Source organism: Sycon ciliatum, chromosome 1 (assembly GCF_964019385.1).
Source record: "Sycon ciliatum chromosome 1, ocSycCili1.1, whole genome shotgun sequence".
NCBI lineage: Eukaryota > Metazoa > Porifera > Calcarea > Leucosolenida > Sycettidae > Sycon > Sycon ciliatum.
Genome location: NC_088643.1, coordinates 78,676,281 through 78,695,210, shown reverse-complemented (window position 1 = coordinate 78,695,210; position 18,930 = coordinate 78,676,281). Strand labels below are relative to the sequence as shown.

The window sequence follows — 18,930 nt, the reverse complement described above, 5'->3', positions numbered from 1 at the left end:
CGGAGCGGGTGGGTATGTGTGCAGGTGTTGAAGCTACTAATTCTAGGCCTTGTCGCCGGATATTGCTCGAAATATTGACAGGTTCTGGACGAAAAGTATTGAAATAATTAATCGGCAGAACCAACAGAGCTTATAGCGGGAAGTTCCTCGCTTCTCTTCGTTATCCATAATACCCAACATACCTGACCATGCTGACGCCCGTACCAGAAAAGTTAGTTGCCAGATTCTGCGTGTGTTTACTGTTTTCAGTGCCAGATTTATCCGCCAAGGGCTACTGTTAGTGTTACTGCGGTGTACAGTACGTCACTGAAGGTGATCGAATTGGTGAATATTCTCAAGTCAGATTGTCTCAGTACCCCCGTCAGTTCTGTCACGCGGCCTTGTCGCACTATCTGACTGTATAGTATCTCGTTACCTTGGAGGACTGGTTAATAAGTCATAACTCGTAACATTTTGGTCCTTCCTCTTTTTTATTTTTTTTATTTTTTATGAAAGTGCACATGCCTACATATAGAATGGAAGAGAAAAACAACAACAACATCAAGAGAACGTAGGGGACGGCGTGTAGGTGCTATTGAGTCTTATGCATGACGTACATGTACATGTACATGAATTCTCAAGTCATGCAATTTCACAATTTCTGCGGCTTAGCGGTGTATCATCCATTCACATACATGTACATGTATGCTAGTCTGCCATTGGGACGCTTCTTTGTGACGCTTAGTTGTCAATCTTTGTCGGTTTCTTGTTCCGCATCTCTGGTCGCCTCAATATGTTTGTGCGATCGTATGGAGAGGACAGATCCCTGTGAGAGTCTGTGCCTCGTGGAAACGCTGAAAGTCAGATGGTGATGTCTGCGAATCTCGGTCACGGTGCTAGGTTTTGTAATGGCTATAGGGTAGCCTACCCCAGCTAGGGAGCTAGGGGTAGTGCCATCGAGCCGAGCACAAGCTACCTTCCAAGGCTTTATGGAATGCTTGCCTGGTATGATGACGGGACGGCAAGACCAGACAGAACGGTCAAACCACAATTCCACAACGCAAAGCAACAACCACCCAACTTGGGAGGCGAATTTCCCCTCTTTGGAATTAGCACTAATATCCATGATGCTTCCAAGTTGGAAGGCCGTTGGTTAGCGCTATCGAGCAGTGTTCAAGCTGACTTTCATGCCGTGGAATGTATCAGTACTCCTTGTCAGTTTTGTACTAGATTGTGCACGTCTGACTGTTCAAAATCTGGTTTGGTTGGTGGACTCAATCGCATAACTTGTGCCCACAATTTCCATGTTCCAAATTATTTGATTTATTATGTTTTATACTGAAATACACAGTCCAGCATAGGATGGAATAGGAAGACAGAACCTAAGGGGAGACATGACAAAAACTTACACCGGAAAGCCGGAGCAGCGTGCTGGTGAATTGGGTTACCTCCCCCGACCATAGGTCTCGGGATCACAGGGAGGGAGGTAGACGGAGAAGGAGAGACAGAGACAGAGGGAGAGGGCAGAAAGAAAGAGAGAGAGAGAGAGAGAGAGAGAGAGAGAGAGAGAGAGAGAGAGAGAGAAGAGAGAGAGAGAGAGAGAGAGAGAGAGAGAGAGAGAGAGAGAGAGAGCGAGAGAGAGAGCGAGAGAGAGAGCGAGAGAGAGAGCGAGAGAGAGAGAGAGAGAGCGAGAGAGAGAGAGAGAGAGAGAGAGAGAGAGAGAGAGAGAGAGAGAGAGAGAGAGAGAGAGAGAGAGAGAGAGAGAGAGAGAGAGAGAGAGAGAGAGAGAGAGAGAGAGAAAGAGAGAGAAAAGCAGGCAAGTGAGAGAACGCTACACTTGAACTGAGAGCTGATCATTGGAGACCAGGGAGTACAGTACTAAAAAACCCTTTTTTAGTACTGCCTGGTGGCGACAGTGCAGCGAGGTACATGTACATCTATATACATGTATTTGTAAAATATCTTTTGTTGAAGGAGACCAGGAGAGGAGAGGAGCACTCGCTAGACTGTATAGCAGGGATACTACACCAGAACTGTATACTCTAAACCTGCAATATTCCAACTCCCCCCCCCCCCCCCCCCCCCACACACACACGGAAAAATCTGCGAAGTGAGTCTTCCATGCCCTACAAGATGTGTACAGTCATGTACATATGTACATGTATCTGTTATGCATACAATTTCAGGAAGCTTCAAAGTTGTCTTCCTATTCTGACAAGGAACTTCCTAGTGTGTTCCACATTTGGGCACATATGCGCCGTGTTGTGGGTAGAAGCAGCAGCTCACTCCAACTGTCCAAGTTCAAGTTCTACCACAGGATCAGTGTATTTAAACACAAACAGCAGCTTTGTGCATTCACTTCCTGCAGCCGCGACTGGGAGTCGGAGTCCGCAGCCAACTACACGTACATGTACATGTAAGTTGTCTTTAGTTGAACCAAAGCCAAGGTATTGCACATCATCGACTCGGAAGTATTCCCGAGTCACTATTTCTAACACAAGCTGCTGTTGTTATAGTGTTGAGCAGGGAAAATATTACTTCGAAGCAGCTGGTGGAACAGTCACCATACAGTACATGATGTTTATGTACATGTACATGTATGAGTAATGAACATGAATCAGAATATCTGAATGAGACAGATCAAGACTAGCGCCAGATTACTGTCCAGTCCACACAAACAGTTACTAGTACCCGCGGAGCCATGTGAATCGACCACTAACACCTGGTCTACACCACACGGCAGGCACAGGCGGATTATGCTCGAAAAGATGGCAGATTCTGCTCGAAAGCAGTGAAATTGGCAGAACCAGACAAACCGTATGGCTGGCGGGCCTCGAATTCTGCTCCATTTCTTTATCCACATACATGTACCAAACATGCATGAAACTTACCAGAAAAAGTACCGAATTCTGCCAATTTTTCGGCCGGTGCTTACCACACGGTATGTACAACGTAAACAAAAACCCCTGGTCGGCCGAGTTGCTCCCTGTACATCGGCACGTCGTACCTACATTTGTACATCCCCCGTGCCTTGTCTTGTGTTTGTCTCCACATGTCTCTTTGTAGGGCTGTGTTCCCAATAAAAAATAAATAAAATAAATAAACCGTGGAAAACGGTCCGCTTTCTTAAATATCTCTTCCTGCAGCCAGGACTGGCAGGTGTCGGAGTCAGCAGCAATTTTCAAAAGGATTCGTACTACCATGTACTACCATGTACTACCATGTACTACCATGTACTACCATGTACATGTACAATCAAATGCATTCTACATACAGTGAAACCTCGTTAAGAAGGACACTGATTAGTGTGTAACTACTAACTAGTGTCCATAACTCTATTGGATAAATCACTGTGTATTCACTGGGTATAACATATGGATAAGAAGAACTCCCGTTGTTGCGAACAAATGTCATCGGTCCCTTGGTCAGTTGGTGTTCGTCCTAAAGAGGTTTGACTGTACCAGTATTCGACTCGGAAACACGAGCTGCTGTTGTCTTGTTGAGCATGAGCAGGTACATGTATTATTAATATTATTCAAGCGATCCAGCGCAGTGCGCACGCACTGGTACATGGTGGTGCATTGAAAATAGAATGATGTGAGCAGCAGCTGGTGAGACAGTCACAGTCACAGAACATACTGAAGTACATGTACATTGTACAATACACATGTATGTCTATGAAGTATGAGTAAGGAATTTTGTCGCACTCGCTGACTGTATAAGATCTGGTTACGTTGGTGAACAGTTTGTCATAACTCGTAACATTTTGTCCTTTTCCTTTCTTCATCATAACTATATTGGCTCACCATCCGAGTTCAAGTAAGGAATGTATTCACACATACAGTGTACATGGTGTATGAGTAATGAAACATTGCATGTTTTAAAGTTGTTGTTCACATCATATGGCCGTGACGGTGAGTCCGGACGTCTCACATCATATGGCCGTGACGGTGAGTCCGGACGTCTCACATCATATGGCCGTGACGGTGAGTCCGGACGTCTCACATCATATGGCCGTGTGAGTCCGGACGTCTCACATCATATGGCCGTGACGGTGAGTCCGGACGTCTCACATCATATGGCCGTGACGGTGAGTCCGGACGTCTCACATCATATGGCCGTGACGGTGAGTCCGGACGTCTCACATCATATGGCCGTGACGGTGAGTCCGGACGTCTCACATCATATGGCCGTGACGGTGAGTCCGGACGTCTCACATCATACGGCCGTGACGGTGAGTCCGGACGTCTCACATCATATGGCCGTGACGGTGAGTCCGGACGTCTCACATCATATGGCCGTGACCGTGAGTCCGGACGTCTCACATCATATGGCCGTGACGGTGAGTCCGGACGTCTCACATCATATGGCCGTGACGGTGAGTCCGGACGTCTCACATCATATGGCCGTGACGGTGAGTCCGGACGTCTCACATCATATGGCCGTGACGGTGAGTCCGGACGTCTCACATCATATGGCCGTGACGGTGAGTCCGGACGTCTCACGTCTCACATCATATGGCCGTGACGGTGAGTCCGGACGTCTCACATCATATGGCCGTGACGGTGAGTCCGGACGTCTCACATCATATGGCCGTGACGGTGAGTCCGGACGTCTCACATCATATGGCCGTGACGGTGAGTCCGGACGTCTCACATCATATGGCCGTGACGGTGAGTCCGGACGTCTCACATCATATGGCCGTGACGGTGAGTCCGGACGTCTCACATCATATGGCCGTGACGGTGAGTCCGGACGTCTCACATCATATGGCCGTGACGGTGAGTCCGGACGTCTCACATCATATGGCCGTGACGGTGAGTCCGGACGTCTCACATCATATGGCCGTGACGGTGAGTCCGGACGTCTCACATCATATGGCCGTGACGGTGAGTCCGGACGTCTCACATCATATGGCCGTGACGGTGAGTCCGGACGTCTCACATCATATGGCCGTGACGGTGAGTCCGGACGTCTCACATCATATGGCCGTGACGGTGAGTCCGGACGTCTCACATCATATGGCCGTGACGGTGAGTCCGGACGTCTCACATCATATGGCCGTGACGGTGAGTCCGGACGTCTCACATCATATGGCCGTGACGGTGAGTCCGGACGTCTCACATCATATGGCCGTGACGGTGAGTCCGGACGTCTCACATCATATGGCCGTGACGGTGAGTCCGGACGTCTCACATCATATGGCCGTGACGGTGAGTCCGGACGTCTCACATCATATGGCTGTGACGGTGAGTCCGGACGTCTCACATCATATGGCCGTGACGGTGAGTCCGGACGTCTCACATCATATGGCCGTGACGGTGAGTCCGGACGTCTCACATCATATGGCCGTGACGGTGAGTCCGGACGTCTCACATGCAATTGTCATCTGTGGACTAAGACTGTGGTAGAAAGATGTGCTCATCCTGCAACTTACTACCAACGTCTATGGCTTCACAAAGTCACGGATGAGGACATCAAACATACTCAATAGCAGGGCCTTAGCAGCAGCAGCAGCAGCAGCAGCAGCAATGATCTGCTATTCACGGTTACTTCTTGTGCCCTGCATGATTCCTGCGAGGCAGGCAGTGTGCTGTGAGAAAACGTCCTGACTTGTGTTCAACTGTTACTTCAACTTTGTTCAACTAACGTTACTTTTCTTGGCCAGAGCAATTTGACGTGCTCTGAACCAGGTAGCAGTGCAGCAATGCATGATAGTGCGATTGCACTGATTGTACAGTACAATCAGTCATGAGTACTAGTATGGGCAAACGTCTTGGCTTGATGTGTTCCTCAACACGTCAGGTGATGCGGCCGCGAATCCGGCTAACTAATTTACTTTACTTTTTACATGATGACTATGGACATACATGTAAGTTTTTTTCTAAAGAGTGGTGCATTTCTAAGCAACTATTTACCTTTTTTTGGTACTTGTACATAGTCTGTCATTAGGTAGTGGCGAGCGGCGCGTCGTCGGCCAAGCAACACCAGATTCACTACTGTCCTTGCTGTCCTTGTCTCACAACTGTCTGTCTAGTCTAGGTCTACAAGTAATTATTATTATTCTTTTATTCCCCGATGGCGTGACGCCAATAAGGATGACTGATACTATACGTGTGATAGAACTGATACTATACGTGTGATAGAACTGATACTATACGTGTGATAGAACTGATACTATACGTGTGATAGAACTGATACTATACGTGTGATAGAACTGATACTATACGTGTGATAGAACTGATACTATACGTGTGATAGAACTGATACTATACGTGTGATAGAACTGATACTATACGTGTGATAGAACTGATACTATACGTGTGATAGAACTGATACTATACGTGTGATAGAACTGATACTATACGTGTGATAGTAGTAGTAGTAGTAGAATTTATTATTTTGATAGGGAAGGCCCTACAGGCAGACTGATACTAGCCAGAAACAGCTACATGTAGATGGAAATGAACCATGTTAACCGGGGAGGCAAGAAGAAATGGATCATGAAATACAAGCGGGGGCAATAACGTTAGCAGGGGTGATCGAGATAGTTAAAGTACACGTTGTTGTTGTTGTTGTTGTTGTTGTTTCAAATCTTTATTCTCACGTTGTTGTTGTTGTTGTTGTTGTTGTTGCTGTTGTTTCAAATCTTTATTCTCACGATAGCCAGTGGCCAATAAGAGATAATAGTGAAAGAAAGGAGAAAGAGTGAGGAAGAATTGGGTGGGCAGAGCCTAGGGGTTAATGACTACTTACGTGTACGGGCAGGGGTGGTCGCTACACGAGCATACAGAGTTGTGCAACAGCAGGGATATCTGGGATTTGAAGAGAGTACGAGAAGGGATTTCGCGAAGCTGGGTGGGCAAGCAATTAAAGTAATGAAGGGCCTTGTACAGGGGAGAATGGAGACAGCGATCAGTCCTCGGAGTTGGCAAGTGCCAAGTACGAGAGCGACGTAAATTATACGAAGGTTGCACGTTGCTAGCAGTATTGTTGCTGTTGTTGTTTCAAATCTTTATTCTCACGATAGCCAGTGGCCACTAAGAGATAATAGTGTAAGAAAGGAGAAAGAGTGAGGAAGAATTGGGTGGGCAGGGCCTAGGGGTTAATGACTACTTAATTAAGTGTACGGGCAGGGGTGGTCACCATTGTTGTTGTTGTTATTATTCTTTTATTCCACGATGGCAATTGTTGTTGTTGTTGTTGTTCAGTGATGATGATGTTGTTGTTGTTGTTGTTGTTGTTGTTGTTGTTGTTGTTGTTGTTGTTGTTGTTGTTGTTGTTGTTGAATTTTATTTAAAGTCGCAACCTCTTTTTCCAATATTATTATACACAAGCACAGTGACCTCAAGTACGTGTACGCAGATCCTGCCAAAACAGCCCTCGAAGTCCCAAAACACTAGCAGAAGCCCTAGCGGGCTGGACTACTGTTAGCAAGAGTACACCACCCGAAGCTGCGTTCGTCTCCCCCTAGCTAGGTCTACCCTATTCGTAAATTCTCCTTTCTTTTCCTCCTACTCCACGTGGCTCCAACTGCCTCCCAGTGTTAGACAAGCTCCAGATATGCCCAAATTCCGTACCCTCGTCAGACAGCACTTCAGTATCTCCCAGTAAACAAAGTCACAGTCACCACTTCCGCTGCATAGCTCGCTGAGCATCCCATTGCTTTGTAAGTTGCTAATCCCTTCCCACTTTGTGTACGTGCTCTTAATTTTCTTTTTTTCTCTTCTTCCGTGGTTGGTCTCACCCTCTCCTCAATTCAATTGGCTGTCTTGACATGCAACGAGGTGCAGAAATAAATAAATAAATAATACATAACCCCGGGGGGTTATGTACTCTTGCTGTTAGTACACTGTGCATTTATATTTATTACGTCATCTCAAGAGTCAAGACTCAGTGGAAACACCGGCCAATATTAAGAGAGTGGGTGATTGCCAACCACGGCGAAAAATAAAAGTAAGGAGGCGGAAAACAAAAGAGTAGCAAATCAACAGCAACAACAACTCAGTAAAGAAAGAGAATGTCAAATAAGAACAGTGAAAAGCAAGAGAGACGCAAAGGACATGTGGATAATGAGCTACGTATGTCGTAGTAAATAAGGGGCGCCACGGATTTTGAACAGGCGGAGGGAGACCATATCCTTAACTTCTCTGGGCAGAGTGAGCCAAACAGAAAAAGCAATAAAGAGAGGGGAGCGCAAAAGAGTGGATGAGTTACACTTGGGGAGCACGAGCTAGGTAGGTACATTTTTATTTGAATTCGCAGAACCAAACGGGCGGTGTCGTCCAATTACATGGAAGCGAATGGAAACAATAAAATATTGTAGGAAATAGCCTAACATGATAGCAGGGTGTAGTACAAAGCAAAGAACGCTCAGTCAATGAATACCGTTAACGTTAGAATACAGCAACGGGGAGGCGATAAACAGCACATGACTGGTACTGTGGAGTACCGCAAACGTTCAAAGATTCCTGTAGTGTTCAGTAGTGGGTGCTAGTCCCTAGTTCTTAGAGAAGAGAACCAATTAAAACACATGAGATGAGGTGGGCACAACTCAAGCTTAATAGAATGGACAAGAGCAGCCAGGTGTGCACTGCGTCTATGTGATAACGGAGTGGTGTGAGCGAGTTTATCAAGAGCGGATGATGAGAGCATGCGGGGTTGACGGAGGAGAATTTTAAGGATTTTCTTGTCGTGTATTTCAAGCTTTGCAGCAGTGGACGAGGACAACTCATCCCAAGACGTATCGGCATAATCGAATACTGGGCGAAGATAGATTGAATAAAAAAGAAGCTTGCAAGAGATTGGGAGGAGCATGGTTAACATAATTATATTCTTTTATTCCACAATGGCGTGATGCCAATAAGGACGATTGAAAAGTGTGATAGAACTGATACTAGCCAGAAACAGCTAGATGGATATTACCAGGGGAGGCAAGAAGCAATGGATCATGAAAAACAAGCGGGGGCAAAAACGTTAGCAGGGGTGATCGAGGTAGTTAATTACACGTTCGAGATATCAGAAACTAGAGGGGTGCGCAGAGCAGGAACAGGTACTGCTCAAAAGAAGACTGGATGCATTGTTTGGGAAAAAATGTCTACGATGTCGGGTTGTGATGTCGATGGGGAGTGAGTTGTAGAGGGCGAGGGCACTGTTGATGGGGGAATCTCGGTACCTGTTTGTGTGTGCGTGTCCGATGGAGTAGGTCCTTGTCTGTCGAAGGGCGTACGGTTGGTGTTGACGTTGTGGTGCAAGATGTGGTTGTTGCATGCTAGTAGGACTTGTTTAACAAGGAGTCGTGAGCCACGGGTGGGAAGCTTTGCGTGATGGAGGAGGGAACTGTGGTGAACTGGTGCAAAGAGGGGAATATAGCACGGCGTTTTAATTCTCTCCAATGTGTCCCGCTGTTGCTGTGTGGTGTTGGAGAGGACACGGCTGCCATATTCGAGAACGGGTCGGATGTAGGTCGTGTATATTAGTACTAGATAGGGTGGAAGCGTTCATTGTGCCACGTGTCTTATGCCGGAGTAGGTGTACTTGACAAGTAGTAGTTTTTTGGCTTTATTGGTAGTTTCTATGATGTGTTGGGTCCATCGCATAATTATCGTCTTGGAGTGTAACACCAAGGTTGTGATCCTTCGCAGTAATCAGCGTGACGAATGAACAGATGCAGTACAGAATGTCAGGAAGAACGACAGACAGGATGTACTGGCGGCGTGCAAGTTTGCTCAGTTGCCGGAAGGTGCGACGTAAGACACCCACCTTCTGGGATACTTTTCTAACAATTACATCAATGTGCTTGGTCCATGACAAGCAGTCGTCAACTTGGATACCAAGGAGACAGGTTTCGGGTAAATAATAATTATGCTCAAGGGGCAAGAGCCTTGAAGAGGGACAATGTAGAAAAAGAGCTGTGCCGTCGACACAATAATAATATTATAATTATTATGGTAGAGAACCTGGTAGACAGCGCGGACATCAGACTTGCGGGATCTAGCTAGGTGAGTAACAACTGCTCTGACATAGAAAAATATCCAGAGAGCAGAGCCAATGGAAATTCATGTAGCAGAACGCTATTGAAACGACGTAAAACGCCTGTTGTGAATTTGAGTGTGTGTACGGGTGTGTGTGTGTGTGTGTGTGTGTGTCGGCATGCGACTCCTTCTTCATGGAAGAAAAAAAATAGCAAAAAGTCGGATTGCGTCAGAGTGTCCTGTTACTTCAAACGACCAAAGTCGTGGGTAACATAGTATTAAAGGCACTGCGTTATGATACGAAGTACACTCTCAACTGAGCCGACTCGCTGGTTGTCACGCTTTACACTCTACGAGTACAGTGTTTTTGTGTGTGGTGTGTGTGTGTGTGTGTGTGTGTGTGTGTGTGTGTGTGTGTGTGTGTGTGTGTGTGTGTGTGTGTGTGTGTGTTGCCAGCTAGTTTGGCTGGTGGGTACACTTATGCCAGATAGTGTTGGGTCTGTTGCCAACGGGCTCGGCTGCTTGAAGGTGTATTGTTGTACCTACCACCTTTGTTGGTTTCAGGGTTCATATACTTTCTATTTGAAGTATACATACCTGTTAACCATGTACTTCTTCTGGCTAGATTAACTCTTGTGTAATCAATGGTGCTAGTGAAGCTAATATCAGATCCACTCTGATTTAGCCACCCACACTAGTGGCAAGTATTACCTTCACTGGGGGCAGGGGTGACTGCAGTTGGATCCCGGGACGGATACCCTGATGCCGTCAATCCTTTTTCTGCACCTTGTCCTCACCCACTTACTGAGGTGTGGTGAACCCATAAGTGGGATCATTTCAAGTCCACCCTAGTTTGGGGATTTCAGGGGGTGTCGGCCGTTGGGTGGTTCAATAGCCAATTGAGTCATCTTTCCAAGATTCCTTTTGAGTCTCTCTCCCCTATCTCGGGGAGACCCAAGTGACCAGTTTTGGCAATGAGCAAGTACAAGTACAAGTGTGTGTGTGCATGCCGGAGTATGTGGTGTGATGTGGGTGCCAGAAAAAATGTAAAAAGACCAAAAATTAGGGATTCACTGGTCAGAAAAAGCCACTTTATAGCTGTGTGGTGTAGACCAGGCTGAATAGTGGTGGTCAATTCTTTAGCCTTGCAAGCTGTTGAATGGTGCAATCCCAGCACAAGTTGCTATGGCTTCTGATGTAGCATCGCTATCATCGCCTCCGGCGATGGGCCCAAGGCATCCGTATGGTTTTTAATCTAAGTACAAAAAGATCGGCAAGTAGAGGGCTGCGGCCAAATGTTATCCTGAGGCTACGCTTGAAGCATCGAATGAGTGTGTTGTATTAACTTGTATAGGGTTGCTGATATCGTGTGAACGTAGCAGTTGCTGGCGTACTTTTTTTTTTTTTTTTTTTTTTTTTTTTACTGAATACCACAGTACCATCAGATGCTGCACAGCGGGGGCGGTGGCATATTGGATGGAAGTGGGGGCGGGGCAAAAGTAACTCCTCCGACCAAAGGTCTCGGAATCATTGTTACTCCTGTGCGCGGATACATAGGAGAAAAGAAACATGTGCATCGAAGAGGGGAGCACCGGCTTTGCAAACGATAATGGGGAGAATTTGAGATTGGGATAGGACAAAACAATAGTAAAAGCAGTGCACCGTAGGAAGATGGAGTGAACTGATAATCGGATTTTAAGGCTGAGCGAAGGGGATCAAAGAGGGGTAGAAGGGAGCTGGAGTGCGGTCAGTATAATTAGGCTGGTGTGTTGGCAGAGATCATAGCCTGTCTGTGGCCCACTCCCACTTGCTGCGCCGCAAGTGGTCGTTGACGTTTTTCTTGAACGTGTGCATGCCTCTGCGAGAAGGGGGAGACTGCAGAAGGGTAGGTGGGAGCTGATTCCACGTTGCGATGAGGGAGTGGGGAAATGAGCGGAGCGTGTAGTTTCGTGCCTGAGGGGGAAGGATACTGGTGAGTTGCGATGGATGATGTGTTGCAGATCTGGTTGTCGCTCGAGTAGGCATGCGGTGTTGCGTGCGGCTGCTGATGGTGGCAGAATGGCTTTCACCATTTCCGGACCCTCCACAAAGTGCAGCTTGTACAGAAAGCAGAGCCCTGCTACGGTACGGCGAATGTCGAGGCTCGGGAGGTTGTTGTTGTTGTTGTTGTAGAAGTTTATTTAACGTCGCACCACAAACAGGCGATTTCGCCTCCTTTGATACATGTGGACGACAGAAGGAATGAGAGAGAGGGGGGGGGGACAGAAGTATGGAGAGAGGAGGGTAGAAATAAATAAGCAATCAACCTCAGGGCTACACCAAAGCAAAAACGGAATGGGAACATACTATATACAAAATAGCTTCATACATATATTGCAAAACACGTTTACTATTCTTCAGTCCGCTATACCACAGAAACACACTAGCCGAAAAGCATTTAAACGGAGCCATGATGCGCTTTTAGCAGGGCACAGAACTGAAGGTGGCTGGGCTCGGAACGGAGATCAGGCGGGAGCTGGTTCCACAGGACTGCGCCGATGAACTGCATGGTCGCTCGACCCGCAGGACCGGGCCAAAATGGTACTCGAACGAGGTGATGTGCTGCTCCCCGAGTGCGGTCACCAGTAACTCTCACGAAGAAGCTGGTGAAGAGGGAGCTAGCTCGGGAGAACAGACAACGACGGACAAAGATGAGGAGCTTAATGTTAAACATGTCCTCCAGGGTGGTGAGGCGGAGCTGTTCAAAGATCGGGCTCGTGCGCGACCACGGTGGCAGACCGAAGAAGCCGCGGATAGCGCACTTCGTTAGACGTGTGAGGGGCTCCATGTTGCCAATTTGAAGTGACGGATAAAAGGCGTTGGAAGCGTACGACAACCTACCCTGGATCATCGACCTGTAAAACAGGATCTTTGACGCCAGGGTGAGGCTTCGGCGGCTCCGCCACAGCGCACCTACTGACTTCCGCACCTGCTGGATTGTGTGATTGACGTGAGGCTCCCAGGAGAGCTGCCCATCTACCATTACGCCCAGGTACCGCGCTTGTTCCACAACTGCAAGGGCTGCATTCCCACAGCGAATTCGAATGTTATCTGTGTCAGGGGCTGGGCCTCTTGGGGTAATCAACAGAGCTTGCGTTTTCTTTTGGTTCAGCATTAGCCCGCGGTCCTCCAACCACTGCGACAGGCCAGTGATGGCTGTGCTTAGAGAAGAGCACACTTGTTCGCAACTGCCCGAGGCTTCAATTGCAATGTCGTCTGCAAATTCCTGGTTTGTGACCTGCTGGGGCAAGCAGCATCGAAGGTTACGGATGTATAGTGTGAACAGGAGGGGGCCGAGGACGGATCCTTGCGGCACCCCTCGACTGCATGCGACGTATTCCGAGCAATTTCCGCCCACGACTACGCGTTGAAGCCGCTCACTCAGGTAACTAGTGAACCATATCTGGACAGTACCGCCGACCCCAATGTCGGATAGCTCCTGTGCCAAGATGGTGTGTTTGACACAGTCGAAAGCCTTCGACATATCCACGAATATCACACCTGTGAGTTTGCGCTCATACTTCGCTTTCAGCCAGCGATTGACAGCTAGCACAAGAGCGTCCTCCGTACTGTGGTTCTTCCTGTACGCGAACTGCGAGTCAGGGAGAATACTGTGATCGGTCAGAAAGGATGTAAGCTGAGCTTTGACGATCTTCTCGAGGAGGCGAGAAACGACTGGTAGTAGAGAAATAGGTCGATACGCAGTAGGCTGACAAGGGTCAAGGCCGCCACCTTTGAATAGCGGCGACACATTAGCAATTTTAAACTGACGGGGAACACACCCCTGCAATAACGAAGTATTGAAAATGATGCTGAGCGAGGGAGCCAGTATTGATGCCGAGTTTCTAAGGACAATACCCGGCAAGTCATCATGTCCAGTTGCTTTTGACGCGTCAACGGACTGGAGAAGGGCCGTAATGTCCTCCGTCGAAACAGGCGCAAATTCCGATTCCAACAGGTACTTGTGGTGGGCTTGAACTTTTCGCTCGTCCAGTCACCACGTTTATCGTATTCCAGAGCTTCCGTCCATCCTTTCCGGCCGACTGTAGGCGAGCTTGAAAATACTGATCCCTTAGCCTCCGATCTAGCTTGCGCGCGGCTGCGCGGAGAGTGCGGTGTTGCTCTCGCAGGCGGACATCGTTTGGAGAGCGTGAAAGAAGTCGGTGGGCCTTGTTTCGTTGACGCACAGCAGATACAAGTTCAGGACACAACCATGGGCAAGGTCGGCGCCTCGGCTTACGAGGAGGTTGTAAGGGGGCGTGACGATCTAGAGCAGTAAAAACCTTTGCGTACCATTCGCTTATCATTGCATCAACATCATTCGACTTGCTGAAAATCTCAAGATTGCAGTCCTGCAAGTCAGCGTTAAAATGCTCCCAATTTATCCTCCACACTCGCCTCTTTCGAGATGCGACTCGTTCGGACTGCCGGGTGGCGACGATAATGTTGGCCACAAATGCGTAGTGGTCGCTGATGTCACACTTGATGACCGTGCATGTTCCAACTAGAGAGTTAGGGGCGAGGAGCAGATCTATAAGGGTGGAAGTTGATGCCGTTACTCTTGTCGGTGTCCGGATGTGGTTTTCCAGATCAAACCGCTGGAGCATGGTGTGCATCCGGCTGTGTCCCGAGCACATGTCCACATTGAAGTCACCAATGGCGACCACGCGGTTGTTTCGTCGCAAGGTTAGATTGTTCAGACTGATTTCTAGGTCTTGCCATACTGCAGCAGTAGTGGAAGGCGGAAGGTAGAACGTAGCGAGGGTGATGGGTTCACCGGATTCTGTCTTCAAGGTGAGTATCAGATTTTCGATTGTGTCACTCTCGAGTTCAGCGTGTCTGGAAACAGCCAGGGTATCTCGACTGTATACAGCTATACCGCCACCAGGTCTGTGCCCGCGATTGCGCCTAAAGAGTCTATAATGAGGTATATGAATGGATGAGTCAGAAATCGAACAATCAAGCCAAGTTTCAGCAATGCCGAAGATATCTACATTGTGGTAGTTTATGAAGTTTTGGATTTCGCCTAACTTCTTTCTAAGGCTGCATACATTCAGAAAAGCAAGTTTACAAGACTTCTGTCGACCGACAGTAGCTCTATGTAATTGTGGATTCATTTAATAGATCTATAAGGAAGAACTACATCTAGAAACTAATCCAAAACCTAAAACAAAAAATACACAGGCAGGAGGTATGATCCATCTCCAATTATGTGCAGGGCACGGCGCTGGATGGCAGTGAGGCGGGCCAAGGTGGTGGGGGCTGCGCTCATCCACACCAGCATGCCATACTCTAGCACAGGGCGGACAAAGCCACGGTACACGATTGCCCGGTGCTTTGGGTCTAGCACAGCCGATGCCTTACGGAGGAAGCCGAGCCGCTGGGCTCCGCGTACTGCAAGCTGTCGGATATGGCTGCGGAATGCCAGCTGCCTGTGGAAGGTGACGCCAAGAAGCTTGAGCTCCTCTACTTCTGGCACGACTGCTCCTTGGAAGCGTATTGCGTTCGGGGGGGGGGGGGGGGTTGGCGAGCGGTGGTGGCTGATGGTCAATGCCTGCGACTTTGTGGGCTCGAACTTGATCCTCCAACTGCTTCCCCATGCTGCCAGTGAGTCTACTGCCTGCTGGAGGAACTCCATGGTGGATTGGATAATGCTTAGGTAAAAGGAACGTTGTGCCTGGGTGGTGATGTGCTGTCGTATTCTGCGGAATGCGGCCAGCTTACGGTTGACGTCAGCAACAACTTTTCCGACCTGCTCCTTGAAGGCAAGGTGCTGGTCGACTAGCACTCCAAGGTAAAGGACACACTGGGAAGGGGACACTGGGAAGTTACCACAGATGACAGTCGGAAGGTAGGTGGAACTGGGGTGGTCTTCCGGTGGACGATTAATAGTTGCGTTTTGTCGGGGTTCAGTAGGAGGCCCAGTTCCGCGAGGTGTGAATTAACCGCATCGAAGCTCTCTGATAGTCGGTCCTGTATCGTGTTGATGCAGCTGCTCGATGTGTAGAGTCCTATATCGTCGGCGTAGAGTATGTTAGATGTGTGAGTTGGTGTGACGTCTGTTACGTGTCTTGTGTAGATCGTGAAAAGAACGGGGGCCAGGACAGAGCCTTGAGGTACCCCTCGACTACAGGTCACGGAGTCGCCGGATGTTTTTGTGGAGGGGTTCGTCACTGTCTGTCGATGAGCGCTTAGATAGGAGGCGAACCAAGACAGTGCTGTGCCACAAATACCGCAGGAGTAGAACTCGTTGATCAGTGGCTGGTGCTTGACCCGATCGAACGCCTTGCTCATGTCCAAGAATAACACTCCGGTGTACTGACCGTCGTCCAAGCGTTGTTGCCACTTTGATATAGCCAGTGAAAGTGCATCCTCCGTGGAGTGATCAGAGCGGTAGGCGAACTGTTGGGGAGGAAGGATGTTGAGCTCTGGGTGGGTGTTGATATAGCGCTGCAGTTGATGAAGGACGATCTTTTCTAGAAGCTTGGATACGATGGGGAGTAGAGATATGGGGCGATAGTTAGAGGGGCATTCTGGATTGCCTTTCTTGAAGAGGAGAAATACAGACGCTACTTTATATATGTCTGGAAAGGAACCGAGGGAGAGTGATTCGTTGAAAATGAGACAGAGTGTGTGTGGTGTGGTGTGGTGTGTGTGTGTGTGTGTGCGCGCGCGTTTTGATGTGGGCGGTGATGACTGTATGGCGGCGACGAGTCCGAGATGTACCCGGTGTTGGTTTTGAGTTTGGGCATTGTGATGGTGACAGCAACCTTTATCGCAAGCCTACCAGGACGGATCCCGTCGCCATTGCCACTGAATCCCAGTTTGCAGACGACTGAGCACTTTTCGCGACGACTCGTGTCGGAGTGGAGAGGGCACTTGCATTGTTTGATACGACCGCAGCTTAGTTTGGCCTCACAATCAGCGCTAACAAGACACAGTTCTTGGTTGCGGGTAGGGATGTTTCGCCTGGGGACTGCGCTCCAATGGAGCTAGGTGGCACGTCATCCAGTGTGTTTCGGAGTTGCGGTATCTTGGATTTCTCATTCATCGCGGTAGCCGGTCAACACAGGACATCACTGCTTGGATTGCGAGGGAGGGGACATCACTGCTCGGATTGCGCATGCCTCTAGTGCTTATGGCGCCTTGCAAAGGACCATCTTCGGCAACTCTGACCTCGATCTGCATATCAAGAGGTGTGTGTTTAATGCATGTGTGCTGTCGCTCCTCCTCTATGGGTCAGAGTGTTATTATTATTATGAAATGACCCAAAGGCAATGTGTTAGACACTATTGCAACACGATCTCCAGCGTTTGTTAGTCTTTCACATGCGGTGCATCCGTTCCATCTTGAGTGTGTCCCGCAGAGATTGCTGGCATCACCACACCACCAACGCCCAACTGTTGGAGGTGTGGGGTGACACTGCTACCGTCTGCGTGAAGGTTGCACAGCGTCGGCTGGAGTGGCTGGGCCATGTTCAGTGCCCGAATGGACAGTAGCCGGATGCCGAGGCAGATCCTGTTTGGCTCACTTCCCACACGTCGCCCAGCACACAGCCCTCGCAAGCGCTGGAAGGATTGCATTGTGTCCGATCTAAGAGTTCGTGGGAGCAGCTTCAAGCCATCTGCGCCTTCTCGATCGAGTGCAGAGACGCGCCCTCCACATTCTTGGCCCTGATGTCCTCCTCCAGAGTTTGGCAGCAAGGAGATTGGTCGCTGCCCTCAGCTATACGTATAAACTGATGTGTCTGGCAGGGCCACCGCAACTAACGTCGCTGGTCCCCCCCTCCCCACAGCTTTCTCCACCAACATGTCCTCGAACTCGGTCCGACCACTCCGTGCGCCACGAGTCTCAGCTGCATAACGTCCTCCCGGCTTCCTCTGCTGATTACGTGCGACAGTGCTTCCCCTACAGCATCGTTGACGAGTGGAACAACTTTCCCTCAACTGTGCTGCAGTTTCCGCCACGCCTGACGTCCCTCCAGTCGTTCAAGGGCAAGGTGCATCAGCACCTACGACAAAGCCGCTGGTATTGGACTACAGACTGGCTGTAACACCCCATATACCCACAATCAACTCCCTCCCCCTCACTTATCTGTTAATTTTACATGTGTTTCGTAATCCCGTCCATGGTGCGCTGGATAGCGCTAACGCCGAGACCCTAGATCGGCGTTGCTAGTCCCGCCTCACCGGCACAGGCTCCCTGAGAGCCCCTACTAGTAGTACATTGTCTGCCTTTCTCCTTTGTTGTCTCGATCATTATTTTCTTTTTTCTTCTTCTTCTCCTCTCTTTGTTATGGTCTATCAGTAGGAGGTGCATTCTGTAAAAAAAAAAAAAACCCGAACCGCAGCGCATGCCTCCGGAACGTCCGCCATCTGTGCCCTGCGCTGGCAACGGTGGCCATCAACTCGTACCGAAGCCCGAGTCGCCTATTTGTTGGCAGTGAAAGCATTTCCTCCAACGAGGGCACCACACAAGGGGATCCACTGGAAATGCCTCTCTACGCCATCGGTATTCTCCCTCTCATTCAGGCAACTGACACGGATGGTGCCAGGCAGCTGTGGTACGCTATTGTTGCTATAACTTATAAGAGAAATTCTGTGGGTGCACATCCAGTGCATTTGCAGATTTGCGTGCTTCTCTGGCGACGGGCGTATACATGGTACATACATACATGGTGTGTGTGTGAGTGCGTATAGTGTGTGTTCGGTGTATGTGTGTGTGTGAGTGCGTGAGTGTGTGCATGTGTGTGTGCGTGGTGTGTGTATGTGTGTGTGTGTGTGTGTCCGTTTTCATGTGGGCGGTGGTGACTGTATGGCAGCGACGAGTCCGAGATGTACCCGGTGTTGGTTTTGAGTTTGGGCATTGTGATGGTGACAGCAACCTTTATCGCAAGCCTACCCGGAGGGATCCGGTCGCAACTGCCACTGAAATCCCA

At 48.9% G+C, this 18,930-nt stretch overlaps 1 protein-coding gene across 1 annotated transcript; it reads left to right on the top strand.

Moving 5' to 3' along the window:
• The first annotated feature begins 4,021 nt into the window (after window positions 1-4,021).
• On the top strand, window positions 4,022-17,491 carry LOC135807745 (fibril-forming collagen alpha chain-like). Its single transcript, XM_065321252.1, has 5 exons — window positions 4,022-5,336; window positions 14,042-14,241; window positions 14,582-14,678; window positions 16,072-16,108; window positions 17,359-17,491. Exons 1-5 carry the CDS (start codon window positions 4,022-4,024, stop codon window positions 17,489-17,491), a joined length of 1,782 nt encoding a protein of 593 aa, XP_065177324.1.
• Window positions 17,492-18,930: the final 1,439 nt, after the last annotated feature.

Excerpts from the sequence above, each read along its gene's own strand:
- LOC135807745 (XM_065321252.1), top strand. The coding sequence starts at position 4,022 with ATGGCCGTGACGGTGAGTCCGGACGTCTCACATCATATGGCCGTGACG. Across the intron at positions 5,337-14,041 it reads CACATCATATGGCCGTGACG|GCGAGCTTGAAAATACTGAT; the intron begins GTGAGTCCGGAC and ends GGCCGACTGTAG. Across the intron at positions 14,679-16,071 it reads CGCGGTTGTTTCGTCGCAAG|ATCGTGAAAAGAACGGGGGC; the intron begins GTTAGATTGTTC and ends TGTCTTGTGTAG.